At 40.0% G+C, this 27,712-nt stretch overlaps 1 protein-coding gene across 3 annotated transcripts; it reads left to right on the forward strand.

Moving 5' to 3' along the window:
• The first annotated feature begins 13,989 nt into the window (after positions 1-13,989).
• LOC131221065 (E3 ubiquitin-protein ligase BIG BROTHER-like) lies at positions 13,990-27,170 on the forward strand. 3 transcript variants are annotated; one of them, XM_058216175.1, is made up of 11 exons: positions 13,990-14,227; positions 14,364-14,397; positions 14,516-14,604; positions 15,024-15,145; positions 15,282-15,439; positions 16,300-16,542; positions 16,934-16,968; positions 18,714-18,758; positions 20,232-20,359; positions 26,703-26,811; positions 26,911-27,170. In XM_058216175.1, exons 4-11 carry the CDS (start codon positions 15,111-15,113, stop codon positions 26,959-26,961), a joined length of 804 nt encoding a protein of 267 aa, XP_058072158.1. In that variant the 5' UTR covers positions 13,990-14,227; positions 14,364-14,397; positions 14,516-14,604; positions 15,024-15,110; the 3' UTR covers positions 26,962-27,170. The 3 variants fall into 3 exon arrangements, with proteins under 3 accessions (XP_058072158.1, XP_058072151.1, XP_058072143.1); XM_058216168.1 differs by having other exon boundaries at positions 13,991-14,227; positions 14,357-14,397; positions 15,282-15,450; positions 16,305-16,542; XM_058216160.1 differs by having other exon boundaries at positions 13,991-14,227; positions 15,282-15,450; positions 16,305-16,542.
• The last annotated feature ends 542 nt before the right edge of the window (positions 27,171-27,712 follow it).

Raw genomic sequence — 27,712 nt, forward strand, 5'->3', positions numbered from 1 at the left:
GTTGATGTCACAACCATGGTTATATGGACCCAATCCGGGTTGATACCATAAGTTACCCCTAACTTGACTCAGAACTGAACCAGTCAGTCCAAGCAACCGGTTCTTTTAACCATGGTAGCAACTCTTTGTTCTACAGGATGAAGTCACAAAGTATCAGGTTCTGTAACATGATCCATCCATTGGTGTTATGTGGCGAGGAATTATAGGGTCCTTCATGCACCAAGCTTGTATGGGTAGGATCCATGGTTTGCTGGTTCAGAATGTTGATCTGTGGGCTTATTGTGGGGATGTAGGGTGGGCTTATTGTGGGGATGTAGGATGGCCTGAAAATTTTCTAGATAGGTTGGTCCTGGTCATCCAATTGACTTGAATCTCTCTCTTTTTTTTTTTTTTGGTCCCATTTTTCTGGACCGTTCTATACCTCATCCACAATGAGGACTATAAGACCAACCGTCTTGGTCACCGAATCACAGAAACACTGGCCATACTAGTTTAGATTAGCCCGCCGGACAATGTCCTGATGCATGATGAAAACTACATCTAGCAAAAGTAGGAATTGCCATGCTAGTTGAGAAGGCTGATACAGTAATGGTTCATATTCAACCAAAAATTGTCAACTTTTCAATAGGTAGGATCTTCACGCTAGGGTTTTTGTGCCGGGCCATCCATGGCAAGTGGATGGCAAGTGGATCTTCACGGTAGGGTTTTTGTGCCGGGCCATCCATGGCAAGTCTCATTATATTGACAGTTTTAGATGACAATGTGCCCTACTTGTACAAACTGAAAACCTGAAATCATGGGCCTGCAGCTTTCACCGCCGGTCTTGCATTTGACAGGTGCACGTGGCACCTTTTTCATTGGGCTACATCAGGTTGCAGGAATCCCTTACAAACTAGGGATTGCACGTCCTTATTCTGTACGAGAAATGCTGTAATAGGCTATGGGGGATTCTTCTAACACTTGCATGACCTAATGAAAAAGTGTTATGTGTGTTTGATAAATGTAATATAATAGGTCACGCACATGCATATAATAAGTCCTTGCATACCTTGATTAAATCAAGGGCTTTTATTCCAAAAGACACTAAAAAGATGATATGAGATATGAACCCACGTTGTCCATGGACTCTAACACCGGTTGTCCGTATGGAAGAATGGGAACGAGCGGTTCATCAGGACAGTGCCGCCCTTCAAGACAGATATGTTATTATTAGATCCGGCTGTAGGCCATTTTCAAGATGGAGGCAGCTAGTCCACTTTACATGTGGCACACGTACAACAATCCAGGCCATACAAAATAGGGGGAAAAGTTATGGATGAATCCCAGCTCCAAAATCACTGATGGAGCAATAGTAACCATCGTAACTATCCCATTGGTGGCCATCAAATGAATGGTTAAATTTAAAGTCTGGTGGCACAGATTATATAGGGAAAATAGATGGCCAATATCTTCCAATGATGTAATTTTTGGGCCATCTTCCATCCACAATCTAGGTCAGAAACTTTTAATGGTCTAGATCACCGTACAACCATGAAATGCTAAGGTGGATAAATGGCCGTTATTTAAATGGTGATTAACGATCATTACAGGAATGAACCACATTTCCACATGAAACACGCGAGCATGATTCAATGGGCCATTGGGAACAACGTGAAATCATGTCTGAAACATCTAAATTTAAGTTTTGTTTAGACCCCATCTAAATTGAGTCGAGTTGACTCAGCCAAGTTTAAGTCGATCACTGAGTTTTAGAACTATGCTCCAACCTAAGCTTGTTTACATCTATTAAGGGCTGGGCTCATCAGGTTTGGGTTTCAGGTATGTGGGCATGGTTGAAATGGTCATGCTTGGGTTCACCTCGCCCCTGAGCTTGGTCTGTTGACAGCCCGGGTTCACACAGTCTAGAGAAGCACTGCCCATGCCATTTTATTTGTCCAGGAAACAGGGCACTAAGTTTGTTTGACCACCCATCATATGGGCCTGCTTTTGCTTGCCATTCCTCTTAGGAATTTTGTGATTGGATGATCCTAACCATCCAATCAATGGCCAGGTAATTCACATGGGAACCGCTTTTGATTACCCGTTTTCACTTGAAAATGTTTGAACATTATCCATCATGTGGGCACCGCCTTTTTGATTGCCCCATTCCTTTTTTTTTTTTTTTGGTTAAACCATCCAATCAATAGCTTGGAAAATGGACGGTCCATAGAAACAATTAAAAAAATAATTGTCTCGACCTATGTAAACCCACCTTTGATTGTCCATCCATCTAAAAAGTCACCTTGATGAAATGATCCTAACCATCCAATCAATAAAAATTTTGGTTAAAAAAATGGAAAGTAAGCAATCATGAAAAAAATAATTAAATCAACAGAAACAGGTAGTTATGAAAAAACATTCAACAGGAACCAAACAGGCCTATATAATTCATGATGCTTATGATAGTTGGTGCAGCCAAACGCACCCTAACTTACCACTGTAAAAACACATGAAGGGACGACTATCCGGAGCAATCATTCAAACCAAACTTCCCATGCAAGCGAACTTAAAAAAAGGGTAGAGAGATGACTGCCATTCCAATTGCCGGGTCCCACACTGGCTCGGCAGGGTGCAGAGATCATTGCTCGCCCAGTTGGTGGGTCCAGTTTTGTAAACAAAAACGATTAGACAGAAGGAATTATGATAATAAAAGCTAGATACATACAGTCAAGGAAAACGGTCTTAGCATCTTTGTTTAAGGTCCTTGTTTGAGTGGCTGTGATATCTGATGAGGGTGATAAGAGGGCCATGCAGGCACATAACTCATGCCACGTGTCATTTTCATGAATGTATATGATACATCTAAATACTTTTTCATTAATTGACCAGCTTTTTGAAGCTTTTTCCAAAGAAGGTGTTGGTTTGTTAACATTCTTTTTATCATTTCTTTCTAAAATAAGGCGGCCTCTTCTCCGACTTCAAGCCTCCATCTCTTGCCTACAACGCTGTAGAATAAATTAATCATACAGCACTTTTCTTGTGAGGCCCACAATGATATATATCTCAACTCCAATCCATCCATAAGGTTCAACCCCTCATGTTTGCTCTATATATACCTCAAAAATCGGCATGATCTAAAAACAAAGTGGGTCACACCACAGGAAACGGTTGGGATGAGCGCGCTCATCATTAAAATCTTTCAGATTATATGTGGGGCCCGTAGTGGATTTTTATACCATCCAATGCGTTCATAAGATGATAAATAGAATTATTAATATATATATTAAAAATATGGCCATTCAAAAACTCATGTTTGCCACAATACGTAATTTTAAAGGTATTAGGAATTAGTTTACATGGTTTGGCTCAATTGAGTTTTGGATCAATATAATTTTAATAATACAAAGATAAATCACGAGCCTCACATGATGGATGGATTGGATTAGGTATATACATCATGGTGGACCACACACTTAAAGTGATGTAGGATAAGCTTATTCTACCTCCGTCCAGTGTACAAAATTTCCAAAGCATCTTACTTTGCGTGGGCGCTATAGCTTAATGGTTTGCTACAGCCGCACGCAATCCTTCTGCACGCACTTTTACGCGCGGCGTCATGTACCAAACTGGCATTTATGTAGTATATCTCAGCCGTGTATCAGGTGTGTGAACCACCGTGTAGACCGTTGGCCAAAACAATCCTGTCAGTCAACCGTCCGATGAAAGATATGTGTGCAACAACCATACATGTGTAAAAATATTACCATCTGTATCCATGACAGTGTAAAAATAGATTACAGGCCTGATTTTGCTAGATGATGTAGCATCATGATGTCCTGTTGGTAATCCTCCACGCATCCCATGTTGGCTATCCTCCACGCCTCCCACGTTGACATGTGCCTACCGTGTGTAAATTTGCCATGACTTGTCTTTATGCTAGGAGCTAGCAGATCCTCTGCATTTGTTGGTTTTGTTAAGAAAAATATTATAAAATATTTATTCCTTACATTTGTGATCGTTCAAATTATAATTCTATCTCTTGGAATTTTTATATTTAAAATGTGACATTAGAATTAAACTCTCATTAATTTTCCATTAAACTTTTTTTTCTTTTTAATAGACTCACCGTCACACACACACACACAACACAATGGTAACTCAAGCCATTAGTTTTGAAACTCTCATAAGTCTACCAGTAAGCCATGAGTAGGGTCCCAATAGCAGTGAAAACTCACTGTAATGAAAGTCATGAATAGGGTCCTTATGCCTAGTAGCCTTATAAGAGTTTTAACATGAGGTCATGGGTTTAAGTACTTGTTGTGGTGAAAACTTGTAGTGTCGATCCAAGCTGTTAAAATTGTGACCCCTCCACTGTCATTAAATGTCTACCATTAAAAACTTCCTAGGGCCTACTATAATGTTTATTTGCCATCCAACGTGTTGATTAGCTCACGCATGGTTAGATGAAGGGAAAAGAGAAAGATAAGATTGATCCAAAACTTTTGTGGCCTTCCAAAAGCTAAATAGTGGGCATTGAATCACCACTGTTTTCGGTGGAGTGGTCCATATTAGATATGGATCTGTCTCATTTTTTCTGCTAATGCCTTAAAATAAATTGAGAAAAATGAATGGACGGCAATGATAAAACACACACACCATAGTGGGCCCACAGAGCTTTTCGAGCACCAACCAGTAGGACCTGGTTACTGGAGGGGTCACCACCGAATGCGAATCCGCATGAGCACGTCGTTTCCTGAAAAAGTGCTCGTTAGGTGAGCCACAGATCTGTTGCACACAGGCCGTTGGTTTTCTTTAATAGCCCTCTCTCTCGTACACTTGTGGCCCATCATACACTTGAGGACCATTTGTGAGTCATCTAGCCCTACTTTTTTTGTCCAGGGCATGTCCGCGGTGAGCCCACCTTATGAATGAATTGGATTCACACAGCCACGTTGGTACGTCCGAGGTGAATGGCTCTACAATCTCTCCTCACATGTGGGGCACATATGCAGCAATGATTAGGTGATCAAGACTGTCCTTCCATTAACATGAATAGGCCATGATGCAAAAAAATTCTGCTCGGATGACTCCGATAGTTGATCGGTCAGCATTCAAATGGACGGTTGAGAACCCAAAGTTGTCCGTCCTCATTCAAAAGAGGGAAAAAAAAAAATTCTCAATAGTCAGGATTATCCCTTTCCATGTATTTTTGGAACATGGCCCATTCACGGTGGTCCACAGGTGACGTACATTCCGATTGTCCTTCAGTTGCTGCATGGGCCTCGTCTGGCGACAGATACCCAAGGGGCTACGTTCCTAAAAAATTCCAACCAACAGAGGGATGGTTAGGAAAACGAAGGTAGGATTTGGTTGGCTTTTCCAACCAACGACATGCACAATGAAATAAAACTAATAACTAGATTTCTCCAACGAAGAGGTTGTACAGACAGTGTAGGGTCTGAGAGTGATCCAGCGATCGATCCCTGGTTGTCTGACCGTGTAAAACCTTGGTAAGTAAATTCAAAAAAGAAAAAACACTGTAAATTCCCGTTGCCACGTGTAAAAAATTCTGTCAATGCCCATTGCCACCGTATACGTGGCATAAATGGACGTAGATTCACATCCGTCGAATCAGATTTTTTTGGTTGAGTGATACACACAAGCTGGGTGTGCCAGCCAGATTGATCATCCAATCCTACGATCTGATTAATGGACATCTCCAGGTGAATATGAAACGGATTGGCTACTCCCCTTGTCGGTGCTCCGTGGGCCCCACTATGATGTATGTGTTTCATCCATGCCGTCCATCTATTTTTCTAGATCATTTTATAGTATGAGGCCAAAAATGAGGTATATCCCAATCTCAAGTGTACCACATTACAGGAAACAGTGTTGAATAAACATCGACCATTGAAAACTTTTTGGGGGCCATAAAAGTTTCGGATCAAGCTGATATTTGTCTTCTGCCTTCATCTGGGTCTGCATGGCCCAATCAGCAGATTGAATGTCAAATAAACAATACAGTGGGCCTTAGGAGGATTTTAATGGTGGATATCCAATCACTATATATATATATTTTTTCCTGTGGTGTGGTCTACCTGAGATTTACATCCCTCTAATTTTTTGGATGAAGCTCTAAAATGATCTGTAAAAATGGATGAACGGAATGGATGAAACACATAAATCATGGTGGGACCCACAGAGCCAGCTGAATATGAACATTGACTGTTTCTCATCTAGCCGACCATGTGGAAACACTTCGATCTTCGCCATGACATCTGGAGTGGGGCCCCAGATGTGGACGGTTTGGATTCATCTAAATGTGAAACAACTAGAGGAATGGTATTGGGTGTTTATAAAAAAAGGTGGGCCATCAACCAGTATGGACCTGCTTGGGTGGACCACCACATAAGCACCATCATACAATGTGTAGGTAAAATTTTGAACCTTGTTGGATGAACTAACTTGGTTAGATGAGCTGAAGTTTGTTCATGTCGTCTGCTCACTGGTTGTAGGTTACCCACTTGGAAAATGGTTTCAAAATGCTAGTGACCAGACCTAGACTATAGTGTCTCTCTTTTGACGTACTAGTAACTTGCTCTTCATACACGTGACAAACGTGTATGAGATCTGAACCAATCATCAGGTAAGCCGTAACCTGGTTGGTCACACCCCAAAATGCCAGACCGATCTGACAATCCTAGCCTTCTATTGGATGGCTTTTGGGGAAACAAATTAGACTGTTTTAAGGAGGCCTCCCAAGCTCCTTGGAACGTCCATCTTCTTCCTAAAGCAGAAGATCTTTCAAGAAGAGGGTTGGGATTGTTCAATGGGAATTAACTTTTATGGCCCATCCCATAAAAATACAGATCTTTCAAGATATGGCCCATCCCACGTAGGACTTGATGATCCATTGAGATCTGTATTTTTAACCACTTGTACGAAAAAAGGCTGGGGCTTATAGGTTAAAGAAAGTAATCCGGTAAAGCGAGAAGAACTAGAGAATGGTATAGTCATCTCTCTATGGCACAAGTGGCACGGAGATGTATCGATCCGGCCGTCCATATAATGGGCTCTACCATGGATAACTCATTTATCAAAAATCACACCAAATAGAAAATTCTGTCAATAACATTTTCCAAATCCTGTTGATGAATGTTTGCCCATTAACTATTTTCATCTCACACCTGCGCTGTGAAAGCCATCTTTCAGATGTATAGTAAAGTAGATATTTTGTGTATTTGGACATACTATCCATCCAAAATAGGGATAACTAGATGGATGGATATGATTGATTCATTGCCCTACCACTTGTACCGTGGAGAGTTGGCTCTACGTTATTCCCGTGATACGGGCTCTACCATATCATCTGTCTTCAGTCAACAACTGTGATCACAACCTTAATCTCTATTGATCAAGACCATTCAATTGATGGCCCATATCATAAAGCTGCACTATCAAATTTTCCTAACCATCCGATTGGTGGCCCACTTTTTGATGGTGACAAATTGCTGACAATGCTTTGTGGATGAGTGCACTGATTGGATGCTTAGGATCATTTGGTGGTGCGTGAATTTCAGTTCCTCCGGATGTGGTCGTTAATTGGACGGTCCACATGGTTGATGATGGAATTATATGAAGCTTGAGTCGAGATGCATATCATCCTCGATTCTTGAATTTGTGCGAGTTGTGGTGATCCAGAACTTTCATCTGATCCGTCGAATTGTGGATTATTTTATCCCAAAATAACTCTCTGATCTGCGTCCTTAACATGCATGCTAAAGAAAAGTTACAGCGACGGACCGCATCCAACGGGGAAAGGGCAAAGTATTCAACGGCCAAGATCTTGCATCCAGGGATACTCACGGTGATTCCTCTATCCAGGTGGGACCCGTTTGATGAACATTCTAGATCCATCATATGTGGGCCCCACATTGTACTGCATCTCTTACAGCGTGTCAAATTTCGACGCATGAGCGTCGTGTGCAGTGTTATCAGGTATGCGTCCGCGTAAAGACTCATCTTGACTAAATTATCCGTTAGAAACCTCTTACCACTGCCATTTTGTATTTTTCTCCGTACTTTATCCAATGATAAGAGGCCACGTGGAATCCGCCACCTGCAAGACGGAGCGGTTTACGGACAGGACTTTGTGTGTTTGAGTAGTTGGCCTGCTCAACGCAGTCACGGATCTCGTTCTCGTCAACATATCGTATCGCGTAAGAAATGCTAATGCTGGTAAAATATCGGGAAAATCTCATCAATTGGTATGTAGCTTCGGAAATGTGGAGGTCTGCTCGACCCGGTCGCCCCACCACGTGATGATCTGGCCCCTTTATCTGGAAGGCCCATCCAATGGGCCCCGCTTGTCAGAGATTCTCACTGCGTGTTCAGGCGTATGGATGGTGAGGATCTGGGACGAGTGAGATTTGTGCCTTCTGGCCCGTATTTCGGATGAGCTGTTTTAAAAGAGGGAGCGGATTGGGTACTACTCCCACCAGGACCAAGTTAGAGCCGTCAGCGACTCTGTGTAGCCAACTGTGATGTATATGTTTTATCCACGCCGTCCATCTATTTCGAAAGATCATTTTAGGGCATGATCCCAAAAAGGAGGCAGTTTGAAATCTCAAGTGGACCACACCACAGGAAGCAGCGGGGATAAAATTCCTACTGTTGAAAATTTTCTAAAGCTGACCGTAATGTTTATTTTCCATCCAATCTGTTCATAAGGTCATATGGACATGTATGAAGGGAACGAATAAATATCAGATTGATCTAAAAATTCTATCCCCCAACAAGAAGTTCTCAACCGTAGAAGTTTAATCCACGGTGCTTCCTTTGGTGTGGTCTACTTAAGTCTTCAATCAATCTCCCTTTTCGGTTAGTACCTAAAATGATCAGTCAAAATGGATGGACCGCGTGGATAAAACATATACATAAGAATAGCCCTACGGAGCCCCTTCAGGACAATCGGTCTCTAGTCTGGTCCCGGTGGGGCTTTCATGCCAGGGTTTCGAATAGGTGAGAGAGACCCGAGCTAATGTACACATTGAACATGCGATGCACCAAAGATAATGCGTCAGTTGCATGATAGAAAGGGCCCTGAAAAGGGGTACGACCGTTCCAAGCGGACAGGTGTGGTCCACTTGATGAGTAAGCAACCCTGATTTTATTTTTCATTTTACCCATTATTCAGGGGCCTACCGTGTTGTATATGTGAAATCGGCTCTGCCTATGAGGCCATGTTGTCGACGTTAGGCCCTGAGAAGGAAGATGAAAAAAAAGGTAGGTCCACAACTCAAATGGGGCCTAATGTGTGGAATAAAGGGGATGTAATGCCAACTATAGGTTTGTGTGTAGGGCAACCGTGGTGCGTATCGTTCATCAAACCTGTTAATCAGGTGTGACTCACCAAAATAAAGAGAAGATACAAAACTGTTTGAACATGGTAGTTTTGAGATCAATCTTACAGTATTCCAACTGGTGTGGTTCATATAAGTTTTAATGAGATCTATCTTCTCCAAGTATAATGCAAATAATGGTTGTCACCTGATAGACAGAGTGGATTTTAAAAACATGAGAACGTGGGCACCAAAGAACTTGGGTGTTCTACGAGCGGCGGGCAACCACAACAGGTGTAGGAGACGATTCCAGTCCTGCTCGAAATGCGCGCTACACGAGACGTGGGCGGTCTGTCTCTGATCTCTGGCACGTTCCCACGGTACCCCTCATTGATATGGACAATCCTTCCGTAAAAAGCTTGCCAAGAAAGGGGGCCCCAGTTTGGGACAGGACGGATGGACCGCTGACATGCCACATTTACGGTGGATGATTCAGAGAGCGGATTAGGTGTTACCCGGTATCACCTTAGGGGGCGTTTGGCGCATGGTATTAGATGGAATAAGTTGGGATGGAATTGCATTTGGTCCCGTGCCAACTCAATGTTTGAGAAGACTGATAAAGCTTGGAATTAGATTAGATGGAATTGTATTGTCCTGTGCTAATTTTACTCAATGTTAGCAAGTTGTGTAGGTCCCACCATGATGTGTGCGCTATATCTACACTGTTCACCTATTTTTCGAGATCATTTTCGAGCATGGGCCAAAAAACCAGGTAGATATAAAGCTCAAGTGGACCCCACCATAGAAAGCAGCGGAAATTGAATACCTACCTATGAAAACTTCTTTGGGGCCACATAAGTTTTTGGATCTGCCTCATTTTTAGGCCCATGCCATAAAACAACGTTACAAAATAGATGAATGGTTTGGATATAACACATGTTATTCTCAATAGTTTTAAAAGATGGTAGGTATATCTGTTCAATGTACTCCTATATTACAAACATAGCTGGGGTGTTTGGCGCATGATATTGGGAAGGATAAGGTGGGATGTGATTAAAAAAAAAGTGTAATTATTACATATGGCAGGAATTGTCCCTGTTACAATGGGATAAGCTTAATTCCATGCCATGTTTGTAATACAGTGGTACATTGAATGGATATACCCACCATCATTTAAAACTATTGAGAATAACACATGTGTTATATCTAAATCGTTCATCTGTTTTGTAACATCGTTTTATGGCATGGGCCTAAAAATAGAGTAGATCTAAAACTTGTGTGACCTCAAAGAAGTTTTCAACAGTAGGTATTCAATTCTTGCTGCTTTCTATGGTGTGGTCCACTTGAGCTTTAGATCTACCTTATTTTTTGGCCCATGCTCTAAAATGATTTCGAAAAATGAGTGGGCGGTGTGGATATAACCCACACATTATGGTGGGACCTATACAACTTGCTAACATTGAGTGGAATTGGCATGGGATCAAATGCAATTCCATCTAATCTTAATTCCAAGCTTTTCCATTCTTTCCAAACATTGAGTGGAATTGGCACGGGACCAAATGTAATTCCATCCCACCTAATCCCATCCAATACCATGGGCCAAACGCCCCCTTAATGGGTGTTTGTCATGGGGCCCATCTTGATTATGTGTTGTATATTCATGTTGTCCATATGTTTCTCCAGCCCATCTTAAGATGGGGTTACACGAATTATTCAGATTGAAATCTCTGGTGGACCACACCATAGGAACAGCTGTGATTAAATTCCTCACCATTAAATATTCCAAAGAGCACATTATTACGTTTTCATAACGTTTAATTGCAATCCAACCTGTTGATAATGTCAACAAGATTTGGATGAAGGAATTGAAAAATACAAAGACCAGCTTCATCTGACACTTTTGTAGCCCACAAAAAGCTCTTAATAGTCGTTCATCATTGTTTCTAGTGATATGGTCTACTTTAGTAGGGTTTTGGATCATCTCATAAAATGAGATGAAAAACAAATGGATGATATAGATATACAACAAATATATCAAGGTGGGCTATATATGATTAGTGTAATACTTATAATGGGTAAAAATTGACTGATTAAAGAGAAGATGTCAACTTGGATATCTCTATGGGACACGAGGTTGGCCAGTGCCGATCATGACCAATGAACTCATCAATAGCCAAAAAAGAGAGGTCGGTAGATCCATTATCTACCCAATGATAAAGGGAAGCTCAAAGCTTATATAAGTACCCAAGTCAGGTCGGCATACTATCCCAGGTTAAGTCGGTCAAGACCACCTTGGCCTCGACAAGTCAAGTCGGCCATAGGCCTCAGCCTCGGCCATCTGCCTCAACTTTCTCAGGATTCGATCACTTGATCTTATCTTCACCAGAGATCATGTGAAATGGTCGAGAGACATCTGCTGAACGTACCCCTAAATTCAGGAAACGTCTCCACCCACATAATTAACTCCTGCCCTATAAATAAAAAACTTATTTATAGTGAAAGGTACGCAAAATCTCTCACTCAAAACCCTTCAATATTATCGGACCTGGATTCCTATCCTGACTCTGACATTAGAGGTAGAGGTGTACATGAATCGAGCTAGCTCAATTAGCTCGCTTGACTCAACTCGAAAAAGCTTTATTCGACTCGGTTTGAAGCCGAGTTCTAGTCGAGCCGATTTTTTGAAATCGAAAATGAGTTCGAGCCGAGTTTGAGCTGCTCCCGCTTGACTCGACTCGAATGGAACCCAGCTCGAATCGAACTCGGATCGAACTGGTTCGGTGACTTAGTTACTTTGATATTGATGTTGCTCACAAAGTGTTTGATGAAATGACTTAAAGAAGTGTGGCTGGTGGCAAGAAAGGTATGTATATGAAACCAATACCCATTTTTTCTTGATTTTTATATTGCTTAGAAGGTGTTTGATAAAATACTTGTAAAACCACTGCTGTTGTCTCAAATACAGTGAGATTTTGAAGGTGCAGTCTAGGTGTTTGTGAAAATGCTGCAATGGAGAACTCGACTCAATCTTGGCTCGAATTGGCTCGAGCTACTGATCAAACCGAGCTGAGCTGGCTAGTCAAGCTCGAGGACTGAGCCGAGCCGAGTTCAAGCTGAGGTCAGCTAGTGGCTGAGCCGAGTCGGTTCAACTCGATGTACGCCCTTAATTGGAAGGTCACCTGCCCTAGGTCTCCTTTATCTTCTTCATGTGAGGCACTAGAAAGTCTGAAAAAGGTAAACTAGATTTTTGCATCAACAACGCCTACTTAAAGGTGTTAACATAAGTTTTTAATTTCCCCTTACATGTCACTTGTGTGTAACATGTGAGCCGTACAAAGATTGGGCTGCATCACAAAGATCACCTAAGACAAAAACCATGATTATCTATTCATCAAACGAACTGCACCGTTCAAATCAATGTACAGCCAATGGTCTGATGAGCGGATGGCCCAAGGCAATTATGGTGTGTGTGAGACCCGTGATGCATGAGATCGTGAATATTGTCGATGAACAAGTCCGTGATGGTTTGATGATTCGCATGTTTGATCGGATGGCCCAATTCAGATGACGGGCCTTAAAAATCTCTCAAAGCCTTTGATCGTTCAAGATTTTTTTTTTTTTGGTTTTTAATAAATCCTAACCATTCACGAAGTAGGTTACAGCAGACAATTAATAATAAAACAGCCGTCCTAAAAATCCCTTATTAGATTGCCAGGATCCTCCAACATGGAAAACTTTTGGCTTGATCTTAGCGTCCATTAATATATCATATTAATGGTTGGATCACCGCATGATGTATAAGATGTTCATGCACACGTGCGGATCAACAGGGCAGACGTATGCTAGATCAGGGACATTAATCAGGTGCAGCCCACCTTTCACATTCCCTGGCTAAAAAATTAAGCTGGTCCACTCATCTGTAGGTCACATGTGCATGTTGAACATGAACGGTTGGTCAGTTTCTTTTATCCATCCATTTCTTTTGTACACTGCCCCGGCGAACCATCAGACTAGCTTGGTTTTGCTTTCGTTTTTTTTTATTCACACACGCACCCGACACAGCCACGCACACCGGGTGAGATTTCACCACGTATGGGTATCGAACCCAAGACCTCGTGTTGAACTCATCAGACTAGCTTGGTTTTGCTTTCAAGGAGTCTGAGATGTGCTTGATGAACGACTTAGATTTCTCTTATGTGTGCCCCGTTTGCAGGTGCCAGAGACGAGTGCTGACAGCTCACTTAACCATTTCTATACGCGTGCGACAGTTTCTCCTGAACGATGATTGCTAATTCCTAAGAAAGCATGATGAGAAAATTGATAACCAACGGTCGGAGCCGTTGTTCACATGAAGAGTTGGATGCCCTATGTGAAGATACGAAACGTGCACCATGGCGGATGCGGATCACCTTTCGAACGATCAGATCCCGCATACCCCAATGCCATGTTGGCGTTTGGTCTTGGCGCTTGAAGAAGATGCTGCTGGAATTGGAAACAAAATAAAGAAGGAATGTTTAAATCGCGAGAAGCCGTGGAAGCGTCCGAGACGACACTTACTATAGTATCATCATATCGCGATATATTAATCTAGTTGATCGTTTCGTGGTGCTGGTCGCGTGCCTGTTGAACGATCCCACGAGTATAAAGTCGCGAGAGAGACAACACCAGGAACAAATCCCTTTCATTTCATGCTCCCCTTCCGTGGGCCCCTCCTTCTCCCCCTCCGAAGAACAGACTCTCCGGCACAACTCTCTCTCTCTCTCTCTCTCTCTCTCTCTCTCTCTCTCCAAATGCCCCTGGAAAACGCTCTGATGTCTCATTCTCTTTTGCCTGAAATTTGAAGCTCTCTCTCTCTCTCTCTCTCTCTCTCTCTCTCTCTCGTCTCTAAAAAATCGCGCGAAAACAAGGTATTAACGGCTCTTACGCCCTAGAAATCAAGAGATTAGTGGAAATATCTGTAGATCGTGTTAAATGCAGGTGTTTACAGATTCTCTGACCTTGAATTTGATCTGTTTTGCTGTTTTTTCCGCTGAGAGATGGCAGAAATCAGGAGAAGTTCTGCGGAAGTGGAAACAAGGTATGTACATTGCTTCTTTTCCCTAGAATATGATCTTTTCTATCATTTCTTGCGACGAGATTGCTGAAATCAAGAGCGGGATAAAGAGTTCCTTTGATTTTTTGTTGAATGATCACAGGAAACTGAAGCGAACGATCAATGGCGGTGAAATCTCAGCGATTTCTGTCAATCGGTTGATGGATTTGCATACTAACTCGTCTGAATGAGGTAACAAATGTAATTGTCGCATTTCTTTGCCTTGTGATCAAAGTGATCAGATGATTTCGATCACATCCGGTGAAACCTGAAAATCTGCAGCTGATGGATTAAAAATCTTTTCAAGTATGCTGTAAAAATGCATAGCGCGAAGTGTTGATTTTGATTAGATGATTTCGACACGTTTGGTGGAACCTGAAAAACTATAGCTAATCGATGAAAATCTCTATAGAATGCCGTAAAACTCATAGAGCGGATGCTGATCTTGATCAGATGATTTTGAGACATTTGGTGAAACCTAACATACATTGCACAACTGATCGATGAAAAGCCTTAAAGAATGCTGCGAAATGCACTGAATGAATGTTAATTTCAGAGTCTTCTTTAAAGAATGCTGTAAATGCTCTGAAGTTTTGGATGATTTTTTTCAGGAAGATGAGGAAAACATAGATACGTTTTGTGGATGCTGTCGGATGATTTTGAAAAAAAGGAATACTGCTTAGTTCTTTTTTGGTTGAATGAATACATACTCCCGAGATTCTCACTATCAACGGTAAATTTCCGCTGATTTTTTTTTGCCCTTGATTTTTCACTTAAGCATCTTTTCATCTTAAACCCCCTTCCTTCAAATTCAGCCGTCTCTGCCTTGTCATTCATAACTTTGATATTTCTAAGCTCTCTTTGTACAGTTCTTGGGACATAACAGAGCAGTTTGAAATGAACAGCAACCGGCAGGCGGAGGTCCACTACATAGATACTGGATTTCCTTTCACCATCACTGAGAGTTTCATGGATTTGTTTGAAGGCCTTACATATGTTCAAGCGGATTTTGCTCTTGCTGGAGCCTTGCAGGATCAGGTTCCTTTCGAAATGTTACGAGATTCTTTCCTCTGATTATAAACTTCTGTTCTTTGCTCTTCGGAGATGTTAAACATATGGAAGCATTTTTGTTTTGAATTGTTGAAAATTTATGCTAAAATGCGGAAACATGTGTGAGTTATCTATGTTTTGATGATAATGTTGAAAATTTTCTTTTTCTTTGATGCATAGAAAATGGTTGGGAAGTTTCACAACTTTAATCTATATTTCATTAGCTTTCTAAGTAGCTGCATTTTATTTTCTCATAAAATCGTCATCCTAATCTTGTTATTCTAAAGTTAGCCCATGTCTTAAAAGCTATTACTGGTACAAATTCTTTATACCTTATTATGGTTTGAATTCCTGTGTGGGCTCCAATAGGGCCCACCTATGATCGACAATGACAATTTGATAGGAGGAATACATGGTGGATTTTGAACATGTGCCAAAAATATCCATGAATGGATAATCACAACCAAACAATTAAGGGCATACAAGATGGATGGTAAGAGTAAAAATGGTTTTACGACTCATTTTGCAGGCCTTTATCTGAATGGTTCACATCTGAATGGATCACCTAATCAGGGTGACATTGGGGCCTTGTGCTGTCCATGGTGGACTGTTCCCATTCTCTTCTTCAGGCACACTCCCTTTGGGATGAAAAGGAAGGGGCGGGCATCTCCTTTCTTTCACCTCTTTTGAATCATCTAATGCCTTTCCTGTGATCATAGGTGGGCACAGTTGGGGCCACATAGGAATTCAAATGGTAACAAGGTTTGAAGAACTTGTGCTGGATCATAGCTTGCCATCTTGGGATCGTTTGTAATTTGTGGAATATTTGGGTACCTATGCAGGAAAATTCATATTGGTCGATGCATATGAGTCCATACAAGTATGGACTGTCTGGTTCAGGCGGTTCTCCATATTATAGTCATACTCATGGCGATGAGGTAAACGATAATGTACTGAGAATGGACGAGAGCAGGAGGGCTTGGTATAACTCTTCAGTGACGAATAATGAAGTTCCGCCGCCACTAGTTCTGCATGGAGGAAGTGATGATATGACCACACAAGCTAGCCCTGAGGAATGTAGTAAGTCAACTCTGACTTTTGTTTTGTGATAGTTTTCTGCATATTGGTTAAGAGATTCTGAAGGAAACACTTAGTGGAACGTCAATTGCTTGACATACGTATGAGCTTTGGCTACATCATCAAAGATTTGTGTGCATGGGGCTTATGTGATCTGCTTCTGTACTCTTTGAACACAATTTGCCTTTTCACTTGAAAAAGAGAATCTCAATGATGATGCATCATAGACATCCATCTTAAATAGAATGTTCACAAATTGTTGTTCATCCAACCTTTATTTAATTTTGTATTGCCGTGGGTTGATTCATGATATTCATATGTATATGCTATTGTCCATTCTTTGTTTATTAAGAGAGTTTGAATTTTCAGTGCTTGTCACTTTTGCTTTTTACAGGCATACGGAATCACCACAATGCGAGTAGTTCTCAGGTGTGATGCTTTTGCTTATTTGTAGTCTCATAGGGAAATGAATAGTGTTTTAATAATCCAATTTTTCTTGTTCTTCCACATTTGCTTATTTGTAGTCTCATAGGGAAACGGTACTTGTATATTTAGTAAATTTTTTTTTTTTCTATGCTTGTGTATCCTAAACGTGCATTTACTTCTATCATGAGAAATGGGTATAGGACTCCCCTTTTTCTTTTTGACTGATAAGCATGTGTTGCACGTCGTCTGACCCCAAGAAAAATAGAAAATCTGAATAGGCATGGCCCAATAATTTCAAAATTTGGGTCCAAATAAAATCCGGGTACACCTGTTGTCACACCTACGTGACACTATTATACCAAGCCTCCAGGTGGAATAACTTGTCTGTTCCAGTGGTAGTGTACGCATAGAGAAAACCAAAATGCTAATGGTTTGGTTGAAAGCATCAAATTCAAAGGTCCATACAAAAGATTATACATGACCAACAAAGATATAACTCTTTTTACTAAAAAATCGTTTTGACCTGGAACACCTGGAAACCCTTGGCTTCTTGGTATGGTGTTCCTCATGTAAAGGATTGTATATGGATTTCAAACAGACTCCAAATCTACTTGGAGAATCCTGATTATCTGATTACTAAATGAGATGATAATTCCTTGGAATTGAGTCAAAAGTTAAGCTTATGAGAAGTAGATCCAACGAGAGACACAGCAAAATGTTGTCTTCTTTTAGTTGACGTTTGGATATTCTCAATCACTCCGTGCATAGTAATTAGGCTTTCTCAAGGAGGATGGTTTTTCTGATGAAACAATTTCTTTAGCATGTGTTTGTCAGTGAGAGTAATCTGCCTCTGTTTCTTTTACACCGGATGTTTCTAATTGGGTAAGGTGGAACTCCACTGCTTGGAGCTGTGCTTTGCTAGATATTTCTTGGAACTTTGCTTGGTTTTTCTTAGGCTTCATCTTTATTTTGTTGTGAAATTTCTATATTGATTCTGATTTGTACTTTTCGATGGTTTTTTTTTTTTTTGGTATTGAAAGATTACTTTTTGATGTTTCTAATGCCTATATCTGCAGAATTGCAGTTGTTACGAGGGGCCATTTGGGATGAATGTGTAAAACTGGTTCCAAACTGTTTTCTACACGTTAGGAAAACACATGGGCCAGCTAACAGCAGGCCAGCAATTGACCTGTTGTTTAGCGGCTACCACTCTAGCAAAACACAAAAGAAACTAGGAGGTGATTTCATCAAGTTTAAGAAATGCCTTGTTTCCTGTTTTATTTGGGTTTTGCAAGGGCGGCATGGTAGATGGCAACTCAATTGCTATTGTCTAGAGGACCCACATGTTTTGCAGGCCAGCAATTGACCTGTTGTTTAGCGGCTACCACTCTAGCAAAACACAAAAGAAACTAGGAGGTGATTTCATCAAGTTTAAGAAATCCCTTGTTTCCTGTTTTATTTGGGTTTTGCGAGGGTGGCATGGTAGATGGCAACTCAATTGCTGTTGTCTGGAGGACCCACATGTTTTGCAGACCAAAATAACTGCAAGATTAGTGTTCCCTGCCCCAAATAGCCCCTAAGAGTTATGATTTACCAATATTTTTGCATGTCAAAGACAATTAATATGTTTTTTCTGTCTCCCACTCGTTAGATGAGCTGGTAGAGACATTGTAGTGTGAGTGGTTCATTCCCTGGTTGCTTTGCCTTTCAAAAAAATAATATTTTCTTTCTTTTTTCATGGATTGCAGGTCATTTGGCAAGACAATATTGACCTAGACAATATGACTTATGAGGTTTGCTAGAAAGAGTAGATCATAATTTCCTTCTAATTATTTGAAATGCACTTTTGGGTGAAAGTCAATACAATCACATTTCATGATAAAAAACTATTTGATAATATCCTAAATTCTAGTGTCTCAAGATATTAAGAGTTGTGAAATTTTGAATAACAAGCTACCAAGTGAAGCGTTAAGTTTTTATTTATTTTTCCCTTCTTCTGATGACGTGGACTTCTGACTAAGAGGTTTCCACACACACACACACACTGTTTTGCTAACATCCCTCATGGGGATGTTAGCAATGTCCCCAAAGCTTTTGAACAACACAAGGTTGCCCAATCATCAATTTGAACTGTCCATTATATCGTACAACTAGGGACAAGCCATGGTGTAAAAATCATGCCAATTGGATGATCTAAGCATCTGATCAACAGCATGGAAAATGGACAGTTTAGATTGAGTGGATAAACAAAATGGGTCCAATCATCATCCTGAACTATCTGATAAATCCCACTTTGTATTGCTAATGATTCCAAAGTAGCACTTTTGTTTAATATTGTAACCATGCAACCTATGGTTCATTAAAAAAAGAATAAGAAAAAAAAAGACAATTATGACAAATGGATCCAGGTCTAGTAAATAAAAGATGTGTATATGGACACACACTTCCATACGGGAGAGGTTTCCTTCCGTATGCCAGGTCTCACATCTCAAAGATGATTCTACTAAAAGGAGAAAATGTGTGTTGATGTTGGACATGAACACATGGGGCATTAGATGTATTGACCAGGCAAACTTCACCAGTCAATGCATCTGGTCAGCCATAAAAAAGAAGCTTATGTACAGTCATTTGATAATATTGCAAGGAGGTTTGCTAATTCCACTCTTGTATAGTCCAGCCCATCTAGATGCTGTTGCATGTTCTGAGATGACACGTTGTGAAGAATGAAGATACAAGCAGTCCATCAGGTGGATCTCATTTTGATGCCTTAGCCTTAAATTCAGGCCTGTCTGCTCATCTGGGGGACAGTGGATGAAAGAAATTGACTGCTAAAAAGATTCGGTTTAGCCATTTATTTGTTTTCTCAACTATTGGCCCATGAGCAGATCACCCTGATTTTTGGCTAGGGCATCTGATACATGGTGGAATGCACCTGAAGGGTTGCTCCTATCTGTCATATGTGTGCCAGGTGGGCACATGTATTGGTGTTTAGATGGGCTGGGCTATATTTGTGTATGGGTTTACAGATATCTATTGAAGGGATACAAATATAAATAAATATTGGCTCATAACTACAAGAAGCATTCAAGTTAGCGAAATTATAAAAATGATACCAGCAAATGTCAAAGAAGATGGATTTAGGTTTTCTCCTTGTACCATGTTAACTTGTCCATTGTTTACGCAATCTTTTCAGGGCTGTTTAACTTTTACTGATAGAAACAGTGGACGTATAGATTTGTTTGATTCACAGGAGTTTCAATCTGCAGGAGTTGCTGGATTTGGGTGAAGCAGTTGGAACTCACAGCCGAGGTCTTTCCCAAGAACGTATCTCTTCACTTCCAATCTCAAAATACAAGTCTGGCTTCTTCTCAAGGAAAAAGTCACGATGTGAACGGTAAAACTCACGCTTCATGTGTGCATTGATCTCTTGAATTGTAACTGTAACATATTCCTTGTGTATTGAAATGCCTCAGTTTCAAATCAAAGAAACATCTTTGTTAATGTCTTATTATTCATCTTATATGTATAGAGGATTGATTACCTACAACTATTTGTATGCTACATCTCATTTCTTATTCCTTCAGAATTTTGGTTTCCATATTTTTATGGGTCAACCTAAACCAGTTGTAAGCGATCAATTCTCATAAGTATATATTTGATAAATTATCTTGTGCATATTATTGGACAATTTGCCAGGCAGAACTCTTTTGTTCAGTGCTGACATTCCAGCCACAGTGAATATTTAGCAATATCATTAAAAAACCAAAGAAAACCTAGAAAAGGAAACAGAAAAACCTACAACCAGTTTTAGGTGATCAATTCTCATGATTATATATATATATATATATATATATATATTGATAAATTATCTGTTGCATTTTGGACAAAGTGGGTTTTGTTCAGTACTGACATTCCAGCCACTGAATATTTAGCAAGATCATTAAAAAAACCAAAGAAAACCTGGAAAGGAAGACAGAAAAACCTACAACAAGTTTTAGGGGTGTGTGTGTGTGTGTGTGTGTATTGATAAATTATCTGTTGCATATTGGAAAGTGGGTTTTTAGGGTAGATAACATTTCTTAGCCTCCGAGGACCATTCACATGTGTGATTGCATAGATAAAAACAAAAATCAAAACTATGTAATTATGTAGAGCAATATGAGAATTCAAGGCATACAAGAAGAAGAAGTAACCTCCAAAGTCTTTTAGGAATCTTAGCCGCCAAAACTACTTTACTTAAAGCTAAACAAGAAAAGGATGATGGTCTCCTTGTTCTCTCTTACAAAACCCTAATTTTGGAGAAAGAAGAAGCCTGTTAAGTGTATAGGGTGCGGGGCCTAATGGGGATATTTACATAGCACCTTTGGGTAAATACCAGATGCCTCAATTTATTTACAAGAGATATCATCACAATCTTTAGTTCAAGGAGGTCCTTTTCACATCAAGCTCTATTGGTTTATCACACTATCCCCTCAACTTAATCAATCAACATTGTATTAGGTGTGCCCAAGTCTCAAAAGGTTGAAGATCTACGTTGGATTTGTGATTGGCCTTAAACAAGCAAACCTTTATAGCTAAAAGAAAAAAATTTCTTTTTTTTTCAAAGCATCCTTTCGGACCCAAAAGATGGCATGCCTGCATGACTTACTGGCGGTTAAAATGGTGCTCTTCCTTGGGGAAGCAGTCCTCATAACGGGACAACTGTCTGGATCTAATTCAGGAGAGTGTGGGCCTACATAGGTTCTCCTTCGGAAGACCAAATGACACTTAGGTATCGCCCCTTGTTGGAACTCACTTTATGTGTATCCAAGTCATCCTAGGAGATAACGTAAAGTCTCCACATAATGAACTTTGGCCAGTGAATTGACAATGTGTGGAAGAAGTGAATGTCTTTTATTGACACCAAAGAGCATCTATCACTTACGGAAAAAAAAAAAAGAAAAAAAAAAAGAGCATTTCTCTAAACCGATCCTTGTTTGATTTGTCAATTTATCTTGTTGTGCACACTCATGTACTAATGTGAGTACCCAACTCCTATTGGCCATGACTTGGCTGGCCACGGCTATAACACCCATCTAGTAACATGACAACCTTCATGATGTCCACACCCATCATTGGTAGCGAACTTGTTTATGATGTCAAGTCTCTCAATGTCATTGTTCGTATCAATGCAGTTATCACAATGTCATTAGTGGACTTGTTGATTCTTATCAACCTATGTGATAGTATAGAATCCTTCAGATGATCCTAGGAAGCAATTTATTAACCTTGATACATCTTTGTCATAGAGATTGTAAATGGTTAAAGAAATAGACTCATTGACTTTCTAGGGCACAAAAGGTTTTGCACGCCCTCCTTGCCTTTTATACCATTGTGAACAATGTCATTGCCTTCATTTTCTTGAAGATGGTTGCGCACAAGGTGTTTCGTATCCGTTACGATATGCCCGTAAATGCCAATATGTATAGGTAACAACCATGACCGTTATGCGATACGGGGGTGAAACGGGGCAGTTGATTTTTTGAGACTGTATCAGCCGTTACGGTGGTCGTAAAGGCCTTTACGGGGCATAAGGACTGTTACTCCCATAATGGTTGAAAAACGGTCACTTTATTTTTTTAAAATTTATTTAAATTCATTTCTCCTCTTTTTTTTTTTTTTTTTTTTTCACTTTTTTTTCATTCCAAAAATTCTCACAGATAATTTTATAATAGATTTCGACCATCTTACTATAACTTTTAAAATTAAAATCGTAGATTGAAATTATTTGAGCGAATGGAAGCTCCGAGGCCCTTTTTTTCAAAAAATTGAAAAAGTAGTATTTATGCTTTTTTTTTTTCTTGATTTCTAGTTCTAATGCTTGATTGTGATGCGTAAATATTAGAGACATAATCATATTAAAAAATTCACTATATAACCTAATACAACAGTCTCACCAAAGAGTGGACCATTACACAATCATAAACATGTTCAAAACAAGAAATGAATACATATTTGAAATATTTGCATTATTCTTGATTTTCTAAATATTTTTTCAGAAATTTTCTGACAAAAGAAAATTTTCAACCGTTACGGGGGTTGTAACGGTTGTTACGCCCCCACATTGGCCGTTATGGCTGATACCCGTATCGGTAATGGTGTTGACCGTTACGAACACCGTTACAGATACAGAATACCTTTTATTTATTTATTTAAAATTTAAAATTTATTTATTTACACACACACACACACCCTCACACATTCACGCCATAGTGGGATTTCACCATATATGGATACTCGAACCCTTGACCAGGTGTTAAAACTCCTGTGAGTCTAGCACCTGAGCAAGAGTAAGGATCTGATACAGAATACCTTGGTTGCGCAACTCTTCTCATCATCTACCTTGTCACCAACAACGTCATTTTCTTTTCACTCATCCCTATCCTCCACCATAGAGTTTACCACTTCCTCACTGTCTTCCTTGTTATTGGTGGCATCACCAACAGCTCATGTAGCAGGCCCCTCCTCTAGGCCTTGTTGGCTATCACTTTCTCCATTGAAAAGGTGAAGGAAGCTGCTGAAAAATGGCCGGAACCATCATGAGTGTGATAGCTACAAAGCGATATTTCTTCTCAACATGAGGGATGCGGATGACTTTATGTAAAGAAATTAGAATCATGTGACACAAAAAGCAGATGGAAGTGAGAAATGATAATTCATTCTCCAAGGGAAAAACCAAGGTGGTAGATATTCTTTTATCATGATATTCTACATAATCTGCATGCACAAACCCAACCAACTCTAAATTTTAGCTGTTATAACAAATAGCCGCTTCGGAAGTATTCTTCAAGTAACAAAGGATCCACTTCGCAACAGTCCAATGATCTCCACTCTAGTTTGTCATGTATTTACTAATTGCTCCTACTGCTTGCGCAATGTCTTGTATGGTGCATGCCATTGCAAACATAGGGCTCCCTATTGCCGATGAATATTGTACTTGAGACGTATCTACCTTCTCCACTTTTGTGTTAGGACACTGATCTGAAGACAACTTGCAATTAATAGGGAATGAAGTATTGATTAGGTTAGAATTTTACATGTTGAAGTGGCGCAAAACTCTTTCAACATAACTCTTTTAGGTTATCCAGACTTTCTTGTTATTCCTGTCTCTAAGTACGGTTGTCTCAAGAATTTGATTAACAACACCTAAATCCTTCATATCAAATTCCCTAGCCAAACAAGCTTTCAATGTTGCAATAGTATCTTTATTAGTACCTGCAACCAACATATTATCAACATACAGTAATAAGATAATAAAGCCACTATTATCATAGCTACGAACATAGGCATAATGGTTTTCCTCATGTCTCTGAAACTCCAAGCTCACAATGGAGGAATCAAACCGCTTATACTAACACCTTGGTGCCTGCTTTAAACTGTAAAGTGATCTGTTCAGCTGAAAAATGAAATTCTTCTCGTTTTCTTCAATAAAGCCTTCGGGTTGAGGCATATAAATTTCTTCATCAAGATTCTCATGCATAAAAGCAGTTTTTACATCCAACTGCGCAAGCTCTAAATTAAGCACTATTGTCATACTCAATACAGTATGAATAACACTTAAATGGACAACTAGAGAAGCAACTTTAATAAAGTCAATACTTGATTTCAGACCATATCCTTTTACTACGAATTGGGCTTTGTATCTTTCAACATTCTCGTTAGTATCCTTTTTCAGCTTGTAAACCTATCTGCAACCAATAGCCTTCCACCTTTTGGGTCAGTCAACCAATTCCCAAGTCTTGTTTTTATGAAGAGCTTTCATCTCCTTTTTCATGGACACTCTCCATTGCCTAGCATCCACGGATTCACGTACCTCTCGGTATGAACAAGACTCGCACTCTTTTGTCATGCAAGCATAAGCTGTAATATAATCCTTGAGCCAAACGGAAGGTTTTGTAGCTCTCTTCGGTCGACCTTGATTATTTTGAGTTTTGACTCCCGATATTTCATTTGTGTGCTTTTCATCAATTTCATCTTTAACGATATCATCAACTTGTTGATCTTCTGAATTAGCAGGCCGATTTTGAATATCGTTTGAGGATTCCAATTCAATTATTTCTCATGACTATGAGCTCAACAATTCTATGTCTTTCTGTAACAAATCTTCATCAAGAACTACATCTCGGCTAATCACTAACTTGTGGGCAGTAGGGTCTCATAGTTTGTACCCCTTTGTTCCATTTGCATAGCCAAGAAAAATATACTTTTTAGATCTCGCATCTAGCTTAGTCCCGTGCTCTTTGAGAATCCATATATAAGTGTCACAACCAAACATATGAAGGAACGAATAATTAACAGGTTTTTTAGACCATACTTCTTTATGAATCTTATAATCAAGTGTAGTAGTAGAAGAACGATTAACTAGATAACAATACGTATTAATGGCATCCGCGTAAAAACACTGCTTGAGCCTAGCCGAACTCAGCATGCTCCTAGCACGATTCATAAGCGTGCAGTTTATATGTTCTGCAACTCCGTTCTGCTATGGAGTATCAGGGACCGTGTAATGCCTCTCAATGCCATGCTCATTGCATCCTTAAATTCTTTCGAGGTGTACTCTCTTCCATTCTCAGTTCTTAGACACATAATATATATATATATATATATATATTCCTCTTGATTTTCAACTAATGCTTTAAACTTGGTAAAATAAGTAAAAGAATCACATTTTTTTCTTAACATGTAAACCCACATCTTTTTGAAGAAATAGTCAATAAAAGAAACAAAGTACTTGAACCTCCCAAGGATTCGACTGGAGCTTCCCAAGTATCAGAATGAATTAAATTTAATACATCCTTACTTTTAGTAGTGGATGGATGAAAACGAGCTCTATGGAGCTTTCCAAATAGGCAATCATCACAAAAATTTAAATTAATAGACTTTAAACCAGGAAGTAAATTTCGACCAAGAAGTACTTTTTAGTCATTGCTTACTCATGTTAGCCATGGCAGTAAGCAGCTAGCTGAAAGGAAGTGAGGATGGTGTAATAGGAAGGAGAACAAAGGCAATGAAAATGATAGAGAAGTAGGGAGAAGGACGTGGTTTTATAGAGACGGAGGGAATTTCTGTACAAGTCTAACCCTAAAGGCATAGCTTCCATACAAATATGACGAATGAATGAAATATTATTCATCGTTATTTTTTGAAAATAAATTTTTTGACGCAAGTGGATGAAAATGACACCCCCTCTCCTGACGAAACTGTGTACATGAAATCCCACTTGATCTCCCTCTATCTGCTTGTGCATCTAAGATTATCTAAGTTTGTCTAAGTCCATTTACATGTGTTTATGTGAGTGATGTAAGTGCATCCAAGTTCATCTTAAGTGCAATGCAGTTAGAGGCCTTTAAAATGTACTACGAGGCACTCAGATGCATTTTGTGTGTCAGGCATTGCATTAAATCCGGGCTTCTCTGCCTACTAACATAGAACACATGTAGCATGAGCAAAATGGAATCTCTTTGAGCTTCTTTTGAAACCCCATCAAAGCCAACTCACTTCTGCAATCCATCTGTTCATGCATTGCAGGTGTAATCTAATTCTTACTTTCTTTTTGCTGAAACTGCTTGACTTCGGCAGTTCTTAGGAAATCCAGTGTTTCTTACATGGTGCTCAATGTAACCCAGGCTTCTGTTAGTTTCCTTTTCATGATTTTGAAAAAGCATGCATAAGAACACCTGCTATGTTCTTGGTCACAGGTGCGTGATTTGTCAGATGGACTATAAAAGAGGTGACCGGCAAATGACTCTGCCATGCAAGCACATCTACCATGCCAACTGTGTGACCAGATGGCTTAGCATCAACAAGGTCTGCTGGGCTGAAAGCTTTACTACTTGTTTTGCAGATTAGAAAAAAGCAGCTCTGCCAATCCACAATTGCTGACCCTAATCTTATTTGCTGTTTCAGGCATGCCCAGTTTGCTACATTGAGGTATTCAGCGAGGAATCCAGGCATTAGAACTCTTTGGTGAGCTCAATCACGGCTCTCTGTTTCCACGGGCTTTGAACATGTGAACTTCTTCCAATGAATAGTTGGAGTTTAACACAAACTGCGTTGATTTTTTTTTTTGGTTCCTTTTACATGTTTTCTTTAGCAGAACCTTCTTAGACTTGTAATAAAGAATCTAATGAACCATTTGGAATGGATCTTTCTGTGGTTGTGGTTGACGTAGAGGCAGGTTGTTTGTTGAATGACTTGCTTGTCATCTTCCATCTCAACACAACTCTGCCCGAGATGATCCAAAATCAATTTTGTTTTTTGCTTGGTGAAGAAGGTTTGGAGATGAACATCTCTATTGATCGTATCAAATTATTCTTGACAACATTGGGCATACATCAAGGTGCTGTGACAGTTGGCAGCCGCCAGTTCAGTATACTGTGACAGTCTAACTGTGTTCCCTGATGAGCTGATCATCCATATTTTTGGGCCAGGACAATTTGTGAGGCCCACTCAATGAATGACTAGGATCCCATATGTGGGTGCCCCTCCAGTGAATGTTTTTGCAGGTAGAGACGTGTGAATATGCTTTTATCAGGGCTCAATTGTTAGAGCAGGTTCGTGACCCTTAAGCCTTCCTCTAGTAAATATGCAGCAACCCTGACAAGAGAAAGGATGCTCTGCTCTGCTCTGGAGGGAGCTAGTTTGAGCCATTGATAGCATGCGGGCCATGATGCATGGACAACTTTGCACTTTTGGCAGGCGTGGGAAA

Source organism: Magnolia sinica, chromosome 1, assembly GCF_029962835.1.
Source record: "Magnolia sinica isolate HGM2019 chromosome 1, MsV1, whole genome shotgun sequence".
Classification (NCBI taxonomy): Eukaryota; Viridiplantae; Streptophyta; class Magnoliopsida; order Magnoliales; family Magnoliaceae; genus Magnolia; species Magnolia sinica.

What these genes read in the sequence shown, in the direction of transcription:
- LOC131221065 (XM_058216168.1), top strand. Translation starts at nt 15,111, where the DNA reads ATGAATACATACTCCCGAGATTCTCACTATCAACG. An exon ending in CGAGATTCTCACTATCAACG is followed by an intron (nt 15,146 to 15,281) that starts GTAAATTTCCGC and finishes CTCTTTGTACAG; the next exon opens with TTCTTGGGACATAACAGAGC. An exon ending in TAGACAATATGACTTATGAG is followed by an intron (nt 18,759 to 20,231) that starts GTTTGCTAGAAA and finishes TTCAATCTGCAG; the next exon opens with GAGTTGCTGGATTTGGGTGA.